The sequence below is a fragment of the Desmodus rotundus genome, chromosome 7 (assembly GCF_022682495.2).
Source record: "Desmodus rotundus isolate HL8 chromosome 7, HLdesRot8A.1, whole genome shotgun sequence".
NCBI classification, from domain to species: domain Eukaryota; kingdom Metazoa; phylum Chordata; class Mammalia; order Chiroptera; family Phyllostomidae; genus Desmodus; species Desmodus rotundus.
This window is the reverse complement of record NC_071393.1, coordinates 6,021,181-6,040,762: the sequence shown is the minus strand read 5'-3', so window position 1 is coordinate 6,040,762 and position 19,582 is coordinate 6,021,181. Positions and strand designations below refer to the sequence as shown.

Below are 19,582 nucleotides of genomic sequence, written 5' to 3'. Positions count from 1 at the left end.
CTTAGGTTTGGGGCTATTTCCAGTTTTGAGCTATTAGGAATAATGTGGCAGTGGAGCATCCACGTTCCTGTCTCTTTGTACGCACCTGTGTACATGCTGCCCCTTGAACAACACGGGGGTGAGAGGTGCTGACCCATCGTGCCGTCGAAAACCCACGTGTAACTTTTGACTCCCTCAAAACTTAACTGCTAGCGGCCTACTGCTGGTCGGAAGCCTTAGCATTAATATAAAGAGCTAACATGTAGTCTGTTTATTATATGTATTGTATGCTGTATTTAGCAATAAAATAAGCTAGAGAAAAGAAAATGTTGTTAAGATGGTAAGAAAGAAAATACATATACAGCAGTTACTGCAAACAATGCACATGTAAGTGGATGCCTGGAGTTCAAGTCCGGGTTGTTCAAGGGTCAATTGTGAAAAGCTAAGCGCTGGGTTCCTGGGTGTTTGCTGTATTATAATCCACAGTTTTCTGCATGTTTGTACTATTTAATAATGAAACTTTTAACATGTTTGTAATCATTTCGTTCTGTGGAGAACTCCAAAGCGGCTGAAATTAGGTAGATCTAAATGTCTCTCATGGCTGTAACTCCAGGGCATGTGGTCAAGGAAAAAGGAAGGTTCCAGATACATACAGCAGGATACTTTCCATGCTGCTAACAAGACTCTGAAGGTGCAGAGACTCACAGGAGGAGGAGGCAGACCCAGGCCGCGGGAGGGAACTAACCTTTAAAGGGGCTCTGCCTTCTCTATTCGTTTTTACAAGAGTGTATCCGTGTGCCACTGGTACCGTTGAAATGCAGTGGAAGACAGCACTGCAGAGGATGAGCTGCACCGACATGTTGTGAAGTGGGACGGTAGTTAGTAGGATGGTCCGTTTTTGAAAACACTCAATTTGGTAAGGACCTTCTGCACATGTGCGTCTTCACACACACACAACCTGGACACCCAGGCTACAAGATGTTAAGAGTTTCACTTACCTGTTTTCTTAGAAGTTTTACCGAAATACATATTGTTTTGTAGAAGTAAAAAAAGGAAAGGAAAAAAAAGTATGCGGAGAGGTTTTCAAAAGTGACTGCCGGGGACCACAGGTGTCTCAGACCCCTCTGTGCCCACCCGCCTGGCAGGTACCTGAGGGTCTTCCGCTGCATGTCCTCGTCTGTGATGCCGTGATAGACGAGAGTCTCGTTCCAGATGGGGTTCCGGGTGTTCCGCAGGGTTTTTGTCCGAAGCTTGTTGGACTAGAGCCCGGAGAGACAGACAGACGCGTGCCTTGTGGGGGAGCCGGCCCTGCAGCCAGTCCTTTGGGCTGATTTGGGGTCGGGTTGGGGGAGTGATTTAGGAGACTCTCCCTTTAGGAGTGTCCAGGGGCTCAGTTGCTCCTGAGTGCATGTCTCAGGGAGTGGGGGGCATGCTCTAGGCGACGACCGTAGCCATCAACAGGGACGGACGCTGAGTCACCCTCCACCCACGTACTGGGCTCTCTCTTTGAACTTTCCATTAAGATTAGAAAGCAGAGACATTTCCCTTTGAGAAAAAAAACCCTGCATAGGTCAGGGAGGCAGAAGTAAGAGTCACCCACTCCTAGGCAGTAAAGGAACAATTTCTGGGGATACTGGGAAGGTTCCATGCTTCCCCAAATAGCACCCTTCATGCTGAAATTCATTGGGGGGAGGGGACAAAAGTTTTCATTTTACTCTGTAAGAGAGAAGGCTAGAAACACACTATACCCAGAAGGGGTGGCCTGGTGACAAATCTAATTCATACTAACATGTAAATGACTCACTGGATTCCTTGGCAAAGCAAGTTTGGATTTAGGAGTGAGCCAAGGAGAGTGCCTTAGAGAGAAGCGAATGTCACTAGGGAGTTAGAAGTAGTAGTGGCCAAACACTTCACAGGTCAGCCATGGCCAAGTGAGGGACTGTTATTTCTTGATCCAAAGAGAGGATACAGTGTGTGCGTGTGTGTGCATGTGTGTGCGTGCACATGCGTGCCTGTTTTGTCTTATGGGGCATTTGATACTTGCAGAGATTTTTAACACACACTTTCCCAAGACGATGCAACCAAGGGCAGGTCCCCTTGCATTTAGGACATCCTTGTCAAATTAACAGGACAAAGCCCAGAGTCAAACCCAAGGAGGCGCACTCTGCAGCCACGTGCTCTGAGTGGGCCCACCCAACGAGAGGAGAGCTAACCCCACTTTTCCTCCCCAGAGCAAAGTCGATGTCAGGTGAGCTGCCAGGGGAGAGGAAGTGGGCGAGGAGGACCTTTTCTCTCAGTGACAGAACATTAATTATCTCAAGTGCTGACCCCTGAAGCCTGGAGAGAGTTACCCATTTCTACTGGGAGGGAAGGAGTGCTCGGTTGGGGCATGAAGTGGGAGGGGGAGAGGGCCATCTCAGCACTGGGGAGCCACGGAAGCTGTTTGAGCAGGTGAAGAGCATCATCGGGGCATCTACTTCTCTCCTGGCCTTTGGAAGCTCCTGGATGTCAGGCTTCTGGGTTGGAGAAATGGGCAGAGCTCCTGGCTGCCCCCGCCCCCCCGGCCCTTGCAAGGACTCTGCCACTCAGGGAGGAGGGGGTTTGGGGGCAGGGAGGGCTATTTTAGGCTCGGAGCTGGGAACCCAGAGTGCCTGCCAGGGCCTGTGCGCCTAGCTTGCCGAGAGGCCCAGGCCATATGGTACCTTGCTGGCTCCTGGCAGGAGGTGCAGCTTAACGTAGGGATCGGCCAAACCGTTGGAGTCCATGGGCTTCAGTCCCTGCAAGAGAAAAGGCGGCGCTGTGAGGGCCTCGGAGGCCTGGCCACTCAGCTATCACGGGCACTGGGCGCAGCCCGTGGTATCTGCCTGCCCCTTGGCCCACCCTAGGTACTTCCTCTTCCGGAGAGAGAGCAGGGATATGCAGTATGTCGTGGAAAGAGCTCTGGAATCGGGCAGACAGGGTTTAAAACCTGGTCATGTCACTTCCTGGCTGTGTGGCCTCCGGCAAGTTTCTGAGCCTGCCTGAGCCTCAATTTCCTCACAGGTCAAGCAGGATGAGAACAGCACCTGCTTCACGCACGGGTGAGACTTACACACGACTTCACCTGGAAAGTGCCTGGCACGTAGTAACAGCTCCATCGAGGCTGGATGGTTACTCATAGGACAGGAGGAGGTGTCCCAGCACAGGAAGGGCAGGAGAGGAGGAGAGGTGGGGGAGGGAGGCCTGGCTCCGGCCCCGGCTACTGTGCTCCCTTTGGAGACCTCAGTTTCTCCATCCAGATGCTGGGAACACAGTCTCTGCCTGGCCCCCTTCCCAGGGCTGAGATGAGGGTCAAATGAGACCCCAGGGGGCAGGGAGTTTGTTGGGGGTGGAAATTAAGTGGGGCTTGTTAACATGAGTGACTTCAAAGTTCCTGGGGTTCAGTCACATGCTAGCCCTCTCCCCCATGCCCAGGCTGGGACAGGTGTCCCACCTCTGGCTCCCACTGTCCCCTCGCCCAGCACTAATTTCAAATCCCAGGTATCGCGTCCTGTGATCTCCTTGGACCTCGGTTTCCTCATCTGGTCTATGGGGCCGATGACAGCCCCTGTGCTTCACGGGGTTCTTGGAGGGATTAAAGGAGGTCTTGCCTGTGAAGTTGGAGCTCTGGGCCTGGCCAAAGGATGTGTGAACGGTGTTGACTACTACTAGCTGGGGAGCGGATGCCGCAAAGTGGGGAGAGCGGCAGGGCCACCTAGTGGGTAAGAACACAGGCTTTCGAGCTGGACCACAGTGGTTCGAATTCCAGCGCCACCACTTCCTGGCTGTGTGATCTGGGCAAGTCATTGAATCTCTCTGTGCCTCAGTTTTCCCATCTGTAAAATGGGAAAGATGACAGAACCTTCCTCATGGGCTGCTGTGAAGATTAAATGAGACAAAGTGATCTGTAAAAAGCCCCAGGAGGTGTATAATACTCAGGAACTGCTACAGTGACGGGGTTTCTGTCAATTTCCCAGGGGGCGTCCATGGGGGCCGGGCCTATTCTTGCTCACTCTAGTATCCCCAGTGTCTGGGGCAGTGCCTGACAGAGAACAGGTGTTTAATGAACACTCCTGGGACGACTGTTCGGATGGGATGGCGAGGTTACAAATCGACGCCCACTCTGCCTTTAACATTTGAATGGCTTTGAGTGGGGCTGGCTTGCTCCAGTTTACCGAAGTCACTACCACTCCCTAGCACCTCAAACAGCTCTCTTTTCTCCCTTGCCAGGCCAGCCCTTGAGGCTTGAAGGTTCCTGTACCCCCATCTCCATCTCTGGAGCTGGAAGAGGAGACTGCGTGAAAGAACCGTTAAGGACCTGGAGCCAGAGACTGTTGCATCTGGACTCAATCCGGCTCTGCCTTTTACCAGCTCTGCGACCTCAGGCTTTAATGTTCTGAGCCTCAGTTTTCCCATCTGTACAATGGAGCCAAAGATGCTCCCTACCTCCCAGCTTCCCGTAAAGGTGAAACAAGATCTTGTAGGTACTTACTTGGCTGTGATATTCGAGGGGGGGGGGGGGGCTAGGTGCATCTAAGTGCCGCCACAGTGACAGACACATAAGATGTGCTCAATAAGTGCTTGCTGGAGAAGCGACCTGGGTGTGTTGATCTAGGAGTGGTGTTAGGCATTTCATACCTCATTTATCATCCAAACCGGGACTTTTTGTGAGTGAGGGGGAGTCCGTCATTAGTACAGCGAAGCAATAGGCACAGATGGGGACTCTCCTGAGAAAACTGGAGCCCGCGGCCACCTTCCATTTAATACTCACAGTCATCCCTAGGGGAGAGGCACTTTATTACGCCCAATTTGCAAAGAGGCACACTGAGGCACAGAGAGGGTAAGTAACTTCTCCCAAATCACACAGCAAGGAAGCAGAGAAGCTGGGATTTGAACCCAGGCAGTCTGGTTCCTGGGCCTTGCTTGTTCTACCTGGATCAGATTTGGGGGTGGGGGAAACTTAGTCGATTACTTGCTGGGATTTGCACTGACAGCACCTGCTTTCCTCAGGGTCTGGAATTTGGTCAGCGCTCCCCGGAGCCGGCAGGGTGGGGGCGCTCTTCCGCCTGGGCCTGTCTTTCCTGCCCCTCGGCAGCCTGCGTTAGTGTTCTCCTGTCTGCACCGGCGGGCCGACTCAGGCTGCTGCTCCAGCTTTGGAGTCACATCCGCTGAAGCAAGGAGCCGTTTTGTGGCCACATCAGCTGTAAATCAGGCTGTCGTTGCCCTCCAGGTGGGCAGTCCCCTTTAGAGTTCTCAGCTCTACCATAGCAGCCTGGCTGCCTCTGCCCCTGGGAGGTGGCTGCCGCTAAATGAACCCCCCTGGGGCCATCCCCGGAGGACACTGGCCCCCAAAGTATCAGCTGTGGCAAACTTCTGCCTCTTTCTCTTCACTGCCATTGCCACGGATAGACAAGGCACCAGACCAGGGCCTGGTAACCCATGTTCGCCCCATGCCCCCTAGAGATGCCAGAGCAGCCTGAGGGGTCCCCAGCTTGGCTCCCTCACCCACCTTGGCCTTTATGATGGTGCAGTGCAGGGAGCTGTTATCCTGGTCGTAGAGAAGGCTGAACTCCAGGGCACCCAGGGTGGCTGGAGGGGGCAGAGGCAAGAACCAAGAGAACATTCATTCAGTCATTTGGCAAACCTTTCCTGAGCGTTGATAGCGTGCCCTGGAAGGGCTAGGCATTGAGCCTACAGAAGAGAGGGAGACTCAGTCTCTACTCTGGACACCCCACCGTGGTAGACCCTGGGCCCAGCTGTGGGCTGTGAATGATTCCTTAATGACTTCACCTAGTTAATGACTTCCTGTCCTGCCCGACGGAAAGATCCGGAGGGCAAGGGCTGTGCCTGTCCTGCTCGCGGCTGTGTCTGCACAGGGCACAGTGTGGGAACACAGTTGCTGCTCACTCACTCGCTGAAGGAGTCTTAGCATGTGCTGTTGCCGCTGCCTGGAATGCTCTCCCTCTAGATCCTCACATGGCTGGCACCTTCTCGTGATCTATGCTTCAGCTTGGATGTCACCTCCTCAGACAAGCCCTCCCTGATCACTCCACCTAACGCAGCCACCCTCACGGTCATTGGCCCTCCTTTATTTCCTTCACGGTGCTCTGTGTCTATGTGAAGTGAACTCATTGGCACACGAGCTGTTTCTCTCCACCAGAACGTTAGTTCCTCAGGTCGGCCATCTTGTCTCTTCTCTGTCATGGTATTCCTAGTGCCCAGAACAGTCTGGGGCGTTTAGTAGGTGCTCAATACATGCATGCAGAAAAGAGAGAGGAGTGAGCGAGGAATCTGGAGGTAGGCTTGTTAGGGACTGCGGTGGACAGCCCATTACAGGGATGGATACGGGCTGGGGGGACCATCTATGATGGGCCAGTGAAGGGACACATAAGCACCTGGCGGAAGGGCAAGGATGCGGAAAGGCAGACAGGTGGGCCAGACAGGGAACGCTTCCAGAGCGGAAACGGCCTCTGGTTGACAAGGCAATGTGGACTCCCTGAGTCCTTTCCCCTCATGCCACAGACCACAGACCCATGACCTATGGGAGGGCACGGGGATGGAGGGGACAGCTGACAGGTCACCCAGCTCTGGCCTCTGATCTGCCGCAGCAGTGAGATGGACCGCCAGCCCCTCCACTCACCAGTCACATGAGCTGGAACCTCTCGGAGCCTCTGTGTCCCTCCCCGTGAAATGGGAGCAGGAAAAGCAACTACCCCCAGGCTCCGTGGGGAGGTGACCTGAGCACATGCCAGGGACGCACTGAGAAAAGTGCTCAGCAAGCATGGACTCCGGTGTCCTCTGGTGTGCATGTCACATGACACCAACTCCTCAGGTGTGTTTAGCACTATGCAACGAAGATTCCCAGTTCGCCAAGCTCTTTCCCAAGGGGTGCCTCAGTTTACCGCCCCATCAGCCCTGCACAGGAGGAACCACACTCTTTACAATGACGTGAGTGTCGTTCACGACAATGAAACACTGTATTCGTGTCACCTATTGTGTAGAAAGGTGACGTCCTTTTGTGAATCTAGTGACACAGATTGGTATTTCTATAGCATGCTCATGTGTTATGTTCAGCATGTTGGGAGGCCGGGAGGGGTGCATGGGGCTGTCCCTGGAGCCCTCCTATATCCCCGGGGGTGGCCCTGGAGGAGTGTTTCCCAGACACCCCCCCTTAAGTGCCACCTACTTGCTTCATCCGAATCGTAGCTGTTGGCTTCCTCCTCATCCTCCTCTGGGGGTGGGGGCTGGCGGGCAGGGGTGGCGGCAGGCTGTGGGGCAGCAGCAGACACTTGGGAATAGGGGCCCGGTGGGTGGCCCGCTCTGTCCTCCCTGGCTCCGACTCCTCCAGGTCTCTCCTCCCGGGGTGGGGCAGTGGCCCCTGTGTAGCCAGGGTCACCGGGAGCCACCTCTGCAGGGGATGGGGAGAGGGCAGGAAAGTGACGTAGGGCAAGTTACTCAGTGTCTCCGAGCCTCAGCGTCCTCTTCTGTGAAGTGGGGTTGTAATACCCGAAGGCACTCAAAGAGTGGTAGCTGTTGTTTAAGAAATTATCTAACGCAGCACTTAAAATCGCTCCTGGTGCACTAGAAAAGTGACCTCGCTGTAGCCACAGTGACGGTGACGACGAGGCCTAGATAGCACATATAGTCACTGTCACTTAGCATGGTCTTAACACATTCCGGGCCACGTGGTCAGGTTTCACGTGTACTCCTCTGTCCAATCCTCACAACGACTCTGAGGGCAGGTCCTCATGTCTTCCCATCTTAGAGGTGAGGAGGCAGGCTCAGGGAAGTGAAGTGACCTGCCCAGGGTCACAGAGCTGGGATGGAAGGAGCCAGGATTTGAACCCAGGCAGGGTATGCTCTCAACCACTCCATGTGCTATCATTTTATCTAGAGTTTTGGGATCTGGGAATGGGGTGGCTTAGAGCTCATCAGGTGGGTCTTGGGATGCAGACTGGGTGGGAGAGAGGTGGCCACTTGGGTGGGCTGGGAGGAAGCAAGCACTTGCCTGGTCTCTGATCAGGAAAGCGTCCGGCTGGCCCAGGGCCGGGTCTGCTGCCTCCTGGGGGCCCTGCGTGGAGAAAAGAGAGAGCAGAGAAGGTGGCATCATTTGGGTGCACACCCTTCATCCCTCGCATTTCCTGGGCATAGACACAGGCCCAGGGGTAGCAGGGGATGTGCAGAGGTGCCAGGGCTGCAGGAATGGTTCTGTGGGGGATTCTGGGGCCAGGAAGGGCTGGGTTCAAGCCCCAGTGCTTCCCTCCTGGGCCTCAGCTTCCTGTTCCATGAGACGCTCCCCGGCTGCCAGGAGGCTGATGAATGAATGGGGTGGGCACTGTTTGTGAGGGGATGGGCAAGTTTATGCTCCGAATCCATCAGTGCTGCAGGGTCAGTCCTGGTCTGTGGAGTCTCTACAACTTCATTTCCCACAGTGGGGGATGCGGGGGTGGGAGAAGGACCCGCAGGGATGGGGCATGAAATAACATTCAACAACACGTGAGAAAGTCACCCTTGCCTTTCAATGCTGATTCCAGGAAGTCTCACTTGGGTGTGGCTGGGTCTCTCACCTCTCTCTAAACTTTGTGAATTTCCCTTTTGAACAACAGGGAATAGGCCTCAGGCTTGGAACCTTCTTAGGCCAGAGGACTGTGAATTTCATTGCAATGTTTAGTTTTCATTATGCTAATTGTGGTACCCTCTGCCATGGGTCGAATTGTGTCCCCCAAAGATATTCAGGTCCTCGTGCCCAGTACCTGTGAGTGTGACCTGTGTGGAAGAGGGTCTTGGCAGATGGTCAAGTTAAGATGAGGTCACTAGGATGGGCCCTAATCTGATGTGACTGTGTCCTGGTAAAGGGGAGACATTCGGACACAGAGAGACAGGCACAGAAAGAAGACACAGGGAGAACGCCACACCCGAGGCGATGGGAAGCTAAGGAGGAAGGACACCAATTCTCCCTCAGGGCCTCAGGAGGAACCCGCCCCGCTGACACCTTGAGTTCAGACTTCTGGCCCCCGGGATGTGGAGACAACACATCGCTGTTATGGGGAGCCCTGCAGTCCATGGTTCCTTTACCCTCTCTCTTCACGGTATGGGATCCTGGCTCCCCATTCACGCCGCCATCACAGGGCTTTCTTACCACCACGAACTGGAGCCGCACCGATCAGGCAAGATTTCCTTTGTCTTTCACAAGCCACGTTTGTTCCGAGGTCCCCACGGTACTCATCTCTTTGCTCACCATTTCTTCCTGAGTCTCACACCACCCTCTGGGGACAGCTGTCATTTTATTAAAGCCTGATGCCCTTACATTTTCCTTGGGAGGGTTTGTGAGAGCAAGTCCTCGGTTATGTTCGGAAGGTGAGTCAATTTGAAGAAAGGTATCAAGGGAATAAGAGGGCAGGTGGGGGTGCATGTAGGCAAGATGGTGACAGTGGAGAGACAACCCTTGGGGCCTGGACACACTGAGGAATGAGGTGCTGTCACTCCTTGCATTAGGTGGCTAAGGTGCCCTCTCCTGCCCCGCTTGGCTCCCCAGGCCTGAGCGTAACTCATTCTAAGGATCTTAGAAGAGCTTAGGATTCGGTGGTGGCCACAGCTTTGCAGAAAGCTGAGGTTCTCCTGGCGAGGATGGGAGGAACCAGGGTCACCGCTGAGTGACCTGACAGCCTGGGTGGCTCAACGGGCGGCAGGTACCTGGCTGCCCGGGCTGAGGAGGCGCCGGGCTCTGCACTGAGGCTGGGGCCGGTCTGGAGGCCTGGACTGAGTTGGCCCGTCTCAAGCCTGGAGGAGAAAGGGAAACAGCCTGTCACGTTGCAGGCTCCCCCGCACGCGAAGCAGGAAGAAGCTGGGACTGGCTGGCCAGCAGGAGGCAACGCCTTCTGGATTTGAATGCAGCCCCTGATCCGCTCAGCTCCTTCAGATTCTCTCTGCCTCTTAGAACATTCTCTCTTTCCAACACTCAGACTCCTGAGCAGGTCACGGCTGCCGCCTGGGTGTTGTTGAAAAGCACAGGTTCTGTGACATTGCTTCCACCTGTGTGACCTGGCACAGACGACCTCTCCGCTCTGGGCCTCAGTCTCTGCATCTGTTAAAGGGGGATGGTAGTACCCGCCGCACAGCGTGTGGTGGACACGCGACCATACGACACACAGGAAGTGCTCAGAACAGTGCTGGGCGTGTGTAAACACGCAACATCTGGCAGGTGTTGGTGTTATTTTATTGTTACTGAGAGAACCCGATGTGTGTCTTCACATGAACCTAGCTTTGCATCTGAGTGTTCTCTCTTATAAGCTGAATGACTGTGGGCTGGTCACTCACCCTCTCTGAACTTCAGGGGCCTTGCAGAGACAACGCTACCTACTTGATAAGAATGAGTCAACATTCATTTAACACTTGCCATGTGCCAGGGACTTTACACATAAGACTTATTTAATCTCTACATCCCACGTGGTGGGTACTTCATTATCTCCATTTTCTAAATGGAGGAAATGAGGCCCAGAGGGGTTAAGGAGTTCATCCAGTGTCTCCTGGTTGGTCTGCGGCAGAGCCAGGGTTGGAACTCAGGCCGCTGGTCTCCAGGGTCTGTTTGAGACCATAGGATGCTACTGCCCAGCTCTCCTACCAAGAAGAGGAACCGAGGTGCTAAGCCCGGAGCCCACTCTTCAGAGAGAGAAGGGCAGAGGTCTACGTGGGAACCAACAGTCAACCCATTCAACCTACTCCCAGTCTCGTGACCTCACCGCCCGCAGAAGCGATGGGCTAAGGTCTCACACAGGGCTTGCAACGCAGATCTCCCCAGGCCAGCAGGTGTTTCTTCCCAAGTCCAAGGATCCTGGGCTCCCACCAGTGGGCACTTCTTGCTGAGCAAATCCACCACAAGTGAGGCCCGAGGTACTGGGTGCCCAGTGAGATGCGAGCACCTGTAGGGGACATCCTGGCCTTGCTGACCCACCCTCTGATCTCGGTCAGACCCGTGAGAGGGGAGCATCCTTATCTGGCTCAAAGCCAAGGGGCCTCTCCTCCCCCCAGAGTTTTTTGGAGGAGGGCAAAAAAAAAAGTCACACTTTTTCTTACATATGGCATTAGAGGAAGAAAGGACAGAACCAAAATTGTGGCCGTCTGGCGTCAGAATCGTTTCTGGATGCTGTCCCTCCTCTGCCGTCAGCTAGAACCAGCCTCTGGAACTGAGGCACACAGCAGGTGCTCAATAAATACTGAGCGGATGACATGAATATAAATACCACCCTCCCCCATCTTCCTGATTCTCCTCATCTGGGAAGCCTGCCTGGATCTGCCCCTCTGTCTCACCTGCCGGGCTGCGGCTGGAGTCCCCAGACACCCCGCCGTGGCCCTGGCCCTGGCCCTGGCTCCAGCCTTCTGAGTCCCGGCTGGACGAGCTCATTCGTGCCTCCGAGGCCCGGCGCACAGGCGGCCCGTAGCTCCCTCGCCCAGGAGCAGAGGCCGGCTCAGGGCCTGGAAGGAAAGGCATGAGTTGAATAGAGAAAGGGCAACCGAGAGATGAGGTGAAAGGACCCCTGTCCCGAAGCCAGAGCTGGCTGAACCCACCTGGCTTCTGACCCGGGCCCCTTCTGTCTTCAGCATCACCTGGAGCGGGAAAAAAATGACAGGGAGGACTTGTTGAATGATACCTGGGGGGCCATTACTTGAGCTCATGAAGGGGCCCATCCACCACTCCCAAGCCCTCTTTAAAACTAAAACTCTCCCCTCCCAACCTCCCCTGTGGCGTAGTTCGCGTCTGCAATCGCACCTATTTCCTGTGCGTGAACAAACACGTGTGAGCACGCACAGGCTGAAAACAACCAAACCGGGGTTGCTGGCTCCATCCCCTTCCAGACGGGCCGCGTTCTCTCCATTTGACCTTCCCCAGGACGCACCAAGCACGCTCCAGACGTAAGCCCTCTGCGCACAACATTCCCAAAGAGTCTAGGGGTCCTCTCCACCACTTCCGTCGTGTGTACCCCCAAAGATCATCCTCAGACAGCCCTTCTCTGGCCATTCCATCCAAAACGGAGCCTCCTGTCACCCTCTCTCCCCTCCACTCGCCTCATGTCTATTCCCAGCACTTAGCTCTACTGGATCTTATGTTTTATTTGCTTTGGCAGTTTGCCGAGCGTCTGTTTTTCCCACTAGAATTTTAGCTGCATGAAGGTGGAGGTCTTGGTCTGTCCCATACGCGACTCAATCTCTAGGGCATACAACAGAGCCTGGAACTCGTCTGCTTTATTAATGTTCATTAACAGAATACAGAAAGCACATTATCATGGACATAACTCCAAATCTCTAAAAGACATCAACTTCATTCCATTTTAAATAACGCCTAATACAGCAAGGTGCGGACAGACTCTAATCCACACGACAATCCCCCTATAAATGAACATTTAGGTTTTCCCAGTGACTTGCTGCCATAAATAATGATGCCACGGATGTGCGTGTATCTTATCTATGCTCTTGCATTGCTGTTAGATATATTCCCAGGGAGAACTGGTGAATCAAAGGGCATACGCATTTCAAATTTTAATGAGTTCTGCCACGTGACTTTCCACCAGGCTGGAGGTGGCGTACAGTCCTACCAGCAGTGCAGAGAGGATCCATGCCCCCACACGGTCACAAGCACTGGAAGTCACTCCAGTGATGTTTTAGGTGTCCCTACGCAATGCTGGTGATGCTACGTCTTTCTAGTGAAGTGAATGGGGGTGACATCGACCACACTGTCAGCGTTATCTGCTGTGTCCAGAGTTTATCTAGTTCATACCGCTTACATGTGTGTGTGTCTGTGTCCGTGTACAGGTGACTAACATATGTCATCAGTCACCATTTACTAGGTGCCTCGCTCTGCAAAGCACTTTACATGTGGTGTCTCGTCGGATCCTCAAACTAACCCAGTGAGTTCCTGGCCCCGTCTTCTACAGGGTGGGGCAAAAGTTGCTCCTATGGAAAATAATACAATAATCAATGACAATACCAGAAAAAAACCCATGTTTTGCGTCCTCACACTGTAAACCTGCTTTTGTCCCATGCTGTAGATGAGGGATGCATCTCAGCAAGGGACAAGCGTCCCTCTCAGCAAGGTGAGGCCACTTGCCCAAGCTCGCGTGGCCAGCACGTGGCAGAGCTGGAATTCAGATCCAGGGCCTGTCACCAGACCTTCAAGACCTTGGCAAAGAGGCTGTCCAACCTTCTCAGCCTAGAGGGAGCGATGCTTCACCAGGAAGAAGGATGCTCTATGGGTAGGAGCCTCAGGGACCCTCAGGGATGCAGAGGACACCGGCAGCGTGGTAATTCCCTGCAGGGAGGAGAAATCGCTCGGGCCTTGTCAGGGAGGAAGTGTTGGTTGATGCCTTTTGAGTGCCAGGCCCCGTGCTGGGCACCTTAGGAAGTTACAGGAGACAGAGTGGGGCACATCGATTGTCGAGGTCTTCCTCCCAGAAGTGCCGCTTGCCCTCAACCCCAGAAGCCTCATTCAGACCAGAAATGACCCCCGAGTGTGAAGCGAGGTTGCTGCAGGGGCTTTATCCGGGCAGTCCTCGTGGTCGCGTTCGGTTAATTCGTGTTTATTGTGGTTGTCTCTTCTTTATACGGCGTTGCTTCTCCCTTTTAATCATCACACTAATAATTACTACTGGGATAACAATGATAATATCCACAGCAGTGGTAATTTTCTTTTACTAATTTCCTTTCTATTCCTCTCTCACTTTTAATTAGTCCAATTTCAGACTTGCTGATGGTTGGTAGAAGAAATATCAGGGGCAAGGAAGGCCGCCTCAGCAAACCTCAAGTGCGCCCCCCCCCCCCCCCTCCGGATCCAGTGTGTTTTGTTTGTGAGAGTCTCTCTGTGTTCCTAATTTTAATTTCTACCTCTGTTGTACCTCTAAATGCTCCATCAAAAACGACAACAAAGCGTTTTGGAAGCCGGAGATTGTTGAAGAGTTCTCTGTGCTGCCTTGTTAGTGAGCTGTGAAGGCGATATGGGATTCCTAGACCCAAGTCCAGAGGCTGGCTGTCCACCGAATGGGTAGAAACACAAACATATCAGGATGCTCTCTAGGTAGACCAGTGAGCCGAGAGCTGTCCTTGGTCCTGAAAGGAGAATTTGTTTTTGGTTTGGGGTTTGTTTGGTTTTTTTGTCCTACCTCGAGTTGGAGCCCGGGCAGTGTGCGTGGGCTCAGGGGCGGGCTGCTCAGGGCCAGCGGGCTCACTGACAGGTTGCTGGGCCTTAGTCTTCCTTATGGGCATAGGCTGTGGGAGGACTTGTTTGGGGAAGCCCTTGAAGAACCAGGCTCCAGAACGCTTCCACACCTTGGGGAGGAGAGGTAGAGGGTGATGACAAGGCAGCCAAGCACAATGGTCCCTACCTTCACGAGCGCCACTTTTTACCTTTGCTCCCTTCCCTAAGCACACTGACAACAGCTGGCGCGCCTTTCTTACTGGGATGCAGTCCTTCACTATTTCTATGTGATTCACACACCACCCCTGACCACTCAACAGAGAGGGCCCAGCTACACTCATTTTCTTGATGGAGAAAGCTGGACATCACAAAGGTGTGAACACGTATAAGGTTACACAACCAGAGAGTGCAAGGACAAAGACCGGGCACCAAGTCTTCCAGCTCTTACATGTAATGTGCCGCCCCCCGTGACCAGGAAGAGAACTAGGAGAGGAGGAAGTAATCACTCCAGCACCCAAGAGGTGTTCTACCAGTGTTCTCACTGAGCTGGCTCCTTCTATGACCACCCCTTAAGGCACATCCCTGACCAGGCTCTCCAGCTCCCACCTACCACCTTGTTTCCTTGGTTCTAGAAAGGGGGAATTGGATTAAAAAAAAAAAAAGGTGGGTGCTCTAGAAGCCGAACAGGACAAGTCTACTCACCTCCCTCTGCTCCAGGCAGATTTTGCAGAGCCACACGGGGTGTGGGCGGTTGTTGGAGGTCTCCACCCCACACTTGGTGCAGACATTCTGGGGACAAAATATGGGCCAGTGCACACTCAGACACACTAGGCTGCAAGCTGCTAGTGATCGGGGCAGGTGGCTGGGAAGGGCGGCGATGGAGCCCCATCGTAGAGCTAGAACTTTCCTTCTCTCACCTCCTGTCCATGACCAAGGCCAGTTAGAATAAATTTCCAACCTGAGTCTTAATTTCCAATAACAAGAATGGGAGTCATTCACAAGCACTGGATAAAGAAATTCTCCAAGGCTCCCTGGGGGATCTGAGTTTTCAGTTTACAGGGGAGACAACTGATGTGAGGAAAAGCTATCTATCCATATTGTTTATTAATTTGTTTCTTCTTTCTTTTCAAGTAAATCTGAGACACCCTAGGCTATGACTACGGTCTCAACCCTTCAGTGAAGAGAAGGAAGTTACCGGAGCAAATGCCGTGACTGTGTAATGGGACATCACACTTTTGGCTGTTTCCTGAGAGGCAAGGCAAGTGGAAAACCTAACAGATCACCAGTTCTCACTCTTGGCTGCCTGCAGCAGACAAGGTTTTTTTGTTTTGTTTTGTTTTGTTGTGGAATAGATCAACTTTCCTCAATATTCCATCTAAATGCTAAATGGGACTCTAAGCAGGAGATGCCAAGTGACAATAATTATGGATGTTTCCAGGTGTATCTCTCTCCTGAATTCCTTTCCTGGGAATCAGGCAGACCCAAGGTCAGTTCTGGCTCTGTCCTGGAATTGTCAAGTGCACACAGCTGAGGAGAGGGTACAGGGTAGAGGAGCACAAGGAGACCCTCCGCCCTTCACAAATGAAGGCTGTCGAAGCCCAGTGGTCCTAACTTGGCTGGAAAGGGGCTTTCTAAGTCCCTTGTACTATAACTCAGGGTAGGAGAATGCTGGGTTAGCCTCCCATGTACACACATGTATAGATGTGTGCCCAACATACTCTTACAATGTAACATAGAACTTGCTAAGCCACAACCTGGATACTTGCAGTCTCCATCATAGCTCATGTCCTACCTCAGCTGAGCTCCGTCCAAGTTCATTCTGGATGGAGCTGAGCTCTGAGGGGACAGAAGGGCCACCGTGACTCCCATGGGAAAAACCAGGACCAGGGTTACCTCAGGAGATAGCTGGGCATGATGGTATCTCACAAGGAATCACATTCTGGCAACTACCCTTCAGGATCCAAGCTCCATTCCCAAGAGCGAGGGTCCCCCCAAGGCTTGAGCCCGGACCTAGCCCCTCTGCGCGTGAGGAGCAGGGATGCGGGGAAGGGGGGGATGGTACCTTTTTACAGTCCTCACACACCACGCAGGCAGAGCCCAGCGCCCCCAGCTGCTCTCCACACAGTATGCAGCGGTTCACCCCATCCCCAGCTACGTTCTTCCTCATGTTCTCCAGACGGTCCACCAGGCGCCTGGAAGCAGAGATGGGGCACTAAGGGCCTGATAGGACCGGGACCACCTGCATCTCCCACAGTAACGGGCTGGTGGTCTTAACCTTCTCGGAGTCAAGGACTCTTAGGTATCTGATGAGGACTCTTGGGCCCTCCCCAAGAAACAGGCACATGAAGTCTGATGCATTTTCAGAAAATCATGGAGCCCCTCCCAGATCCCCCAAAGCCCATCTATTCCACTAACTTCCGATGAAGAATCTTATCTAGTCCTTTCTATTTCATGTCACTTCTTCTAGGAAACCGCCTCTGGGCTCCAGGTCTGTTTATCCACTTGTCTGCATGACGTTTTCACTCAGACGCCTTCACAGGCAGCTGGAACCTGTGCATCTGTCTGAACGCTCGTCCAGGCTGCTCCCCGCCCCCACCCTCGGCACCCATGTCCCCATTCTCAGAAAACGGCCCCACCAGCCGCTAGCTTGCTCACACCAGCGTCTGGGGGCTTCCTTGAGCCCCTCCTCCCCTGATACACAAGGACCCCACCTGAACCTGCTGTGCCCACCTCCCTCACATTCCTGGAATCCACCCATGTCCCTCCGTCCTCACCTCAACCAAGCCACTGCCACCCCCGCTGGCTGACTGCAGTACCCGCTTCACAGTCGACCCGCTAACGTTCCTGGCTGCTACGGCCTGTTCTCCCCACCACAGCCAGGGCCCTACTCCTAAAACATGGATCTGACCATGACACTCTCACTCCACTTGAAACGCTGTAGCTGCTGCCCATTCCATGAGGCCCTGTGACCCTACGTGGTCTGGCCCGGGGTGAAACCTCAAACCTCTTCTCCCTCTAGGTCTGGCTTTCAAGGCCATAGTTCAGTGGTTCTCTAAGCGTCATTATCCTGGCCCTCTGCCATCAGCACCACCCAGGAGCTTCTTAGAAATGCAAATTATTGGCTCCCACCCCAGACCAGCAGAATCAGAGACTCTGAGGGTAGTGCCCAGCAATCTGTTTTCACAAGCCGTCCAGAGGGTTTGGATGCAAGGTCAAGTTTGAGAACCACTGCTGTGGCTACATGGGGCCACTCCAAGTTCCAGTTCTTTCTGCCGCAGTACTTTGCACATTCTGTTCCTTGTGCCTGGAATACAGCCCGTCCTTGCCCCCACACATTTTAGTTCTCGTTCTCTCTCTCTCTCTCTCTCTCTCTCTCTCTCTCTCTCTCTCTCTCTCTCACACACACACACACACACACACACACACACACACACACACCCCTGCACTTATCCTGGCTAGATTCCCCTTAGCCTTTGGATCCCAACTGAAACACCGCTTTTTCTGACCACCCACTTCAACAGCAACCCTACACGTCTCCAAAGTGCTTGTCACATCTGTAAGTAACGGTGGGATGATCTGCATTAAGTAATTAGTTCGTTGTGAGTCTGCTTCTGGCTGCCCCTCTGGACAACGAGCTCCCCTTGGACAGGGACCTCGTCTGTCCTGTCCCTGCTGTGTCCCCAGGGCCAGTGCCTCCTGGTCCACAGTGAGTGTTCCTACAGGATGGGTGAGTCACTGAATGGATGAATGAGGGCAGCCCGCTTCCCAAGTCCATTTCCAGCAACAGCAGGCTGAATCGACTGTCAGGTGACAGAGAGTGACTTAGACTTACATTGTGCTTAATATCCACCTGGCATGCTGTGAAGTGCTTTGCCAGCCAACCCCAGGAAACAGGGAAGTTAGATGATTTCCCAAGGTCACACAGCTAGGAAGTGGCAGAGCTGAAACCAGAACCCAAGTTTACATGTTTTACAGCAGCGCTTCTCAAACTTAACACACACACAACTGCACATCTCGTTCCAACGCAGATTCTGAACCACCAGGTCTGGGTGGGGCCTGGGGTGCTGCATTTCTAGAAAGCTCCCACATGATCCCACACAATGCCACTGGCCCCTGGCATACTCTGAATAGCAAGGCCGCCTAACTACCCTAGGGTGAGTGACACCCTATTTGGATCTCAGGTAGGTTCTGGGGCACATCCCACCTCCCGGAAGTCATCTCCTTGCCCTTCCTTCAAACAAGACCATATCGTTCCAGTTCCAGCCACAGCCAGGGGACCCAGATGGAACTGAGCCCTGCCCTTTCTTCCGCAGGCTGGGTCCCAGCTGTGGACACTGAGGGCAGGAGAGGTCCTGGACTGGGCTTCACAGGCTCCAGGAGGTCCCTGGCAGCCACCTGATGCTGCTTTTCCCCATAGGCCCTCCCGGCTCCCGCCATCCGCTCAAAGTGTTCGGACTCACGAGATTATAAATAGCAGGCTTTCCTTTGTGTTCCATTCAGCAGAGAGCTGCTCTGCCAGAGGAAGAGCCAAAAGCAGCCTGCAGCCTCTACAGGCTCCACTGTGACCCAGATCGGAGAGTGCTGCCTTCTCTCTTCCCTTTGTCCTCCTCCCCCGCCCCTGCCTTTTCCCTAGAAATTGTTATTATGGGATGGTGGGCAGCAGCAGTAACCAGGAGCAAGCCCCTAGTCCATGGTCTCAGAACGCCTGGAGTAACAGCAGCCAAGGTTTACTGAGCACTTACTATGTGCCAGGCACAGAGATCAGCAGGCCCCCTGGATTTGATTAGTGAATCCATCCAGCAGCACTGGAAGCTAAGGGCTATTCTTGTCCCCCTTTTCCAAATGAGAAAACTGAGGCCCAGAGAGGTTCAGTGATTTACCCAAGTCACACAGCTGGGAGCTGGAGAGAGCTGGGGTTCAGAGCCCGGCAGGCTGGCTCCGAGTCCCTGCTCAGAACGGCTACGCATGCTGCCAGGATGCTCCACGCAGAGCCCTGGGTGCCCCCTGAGCTCTCCCACCCCTGCCCGGCTCCATTCCCCTGCCTTCCCCACAGTATGTCCCTCCATCATTGGTAAGTGCGGTGCGCGCACCATCACCCCCTCTGGGCCTGTCCCGCCCACCTCTCACTCCCCTGAGGTTGGGACAAGACACCCAACAGCTGCCCGTCATCTTGCTTCTCTAAAGAACCCTCAGCGTAGGGTTGAGAAATCTGGATTCCAGCTCTGGATTTTGTCTCTCTGGATGCCTTTTGGTACCACAGCATTATAAACAATAGTATGAGACGAGGTGAGCTAATGGAGGCTGGGGATGGCAATTGCTCGCATGGTGACATTTTGCTCGTAGACAGCCTTGCTCTCTGCTAGTGTCTCCTTCATCCACTGTCTCGGCTGGAAAATGGTT

General features: G+C 53.6%; 1 protein-coding gene across 2 annotated transcripts in view; it reads right to left on the bottom strand.

The window, feature by feature from the left end:
* Positions 1-19,582, bottom strand: part of RPH3A (rabphilin 3A) — a 73,800-nt gene that overhangs the window by 8,404 nt on the left and 45,814 nt on the right. For both annotated transcript variants that reach the window (XM_024566894.4, XM_071221876.1), the window contains 11 exons: positions 16,245-16,374; positions 14,885-14,971; positions 14,148-14,313; positions 11,563-11,601; positions 11,305-11,469; positions 9,691-9,777; positions 8,006-8,068; positions 7,184-7,405; positions 5,507-5,586; positions 2,682-2,756; positions 1,129-1,238 (listed from right to left, as the gene is read on the bottom strand). In XM_024566894.4, the coding sequence (XP_024422662.2) occupies positions 1,129-1,238; positions 2,682-2,756; positions 5,507-5,586; positions 7,184-7,405; positions 8,006-8,068; positions 9,691-9,777; positions 11,305-11,469; positions 11,563-11,601; positions 14,148-14,313; positions 14,885-14,971; positions 16,245-16,374 (1,224 nt within the window). The remainder of the gene's footprint in view (positions 1-1,128; positions 1,239-2,681; positions 2,757-5,506; positions 5,587-7,183; positions 7,406-8,005; positions 8,069-9,690; positions 9,778-11,304; positions 11,470-11,562; positions 11,602-14,147; positions 14,314-14,884; positions 14,972-16,244; positions 16,375-19,582) is intronic.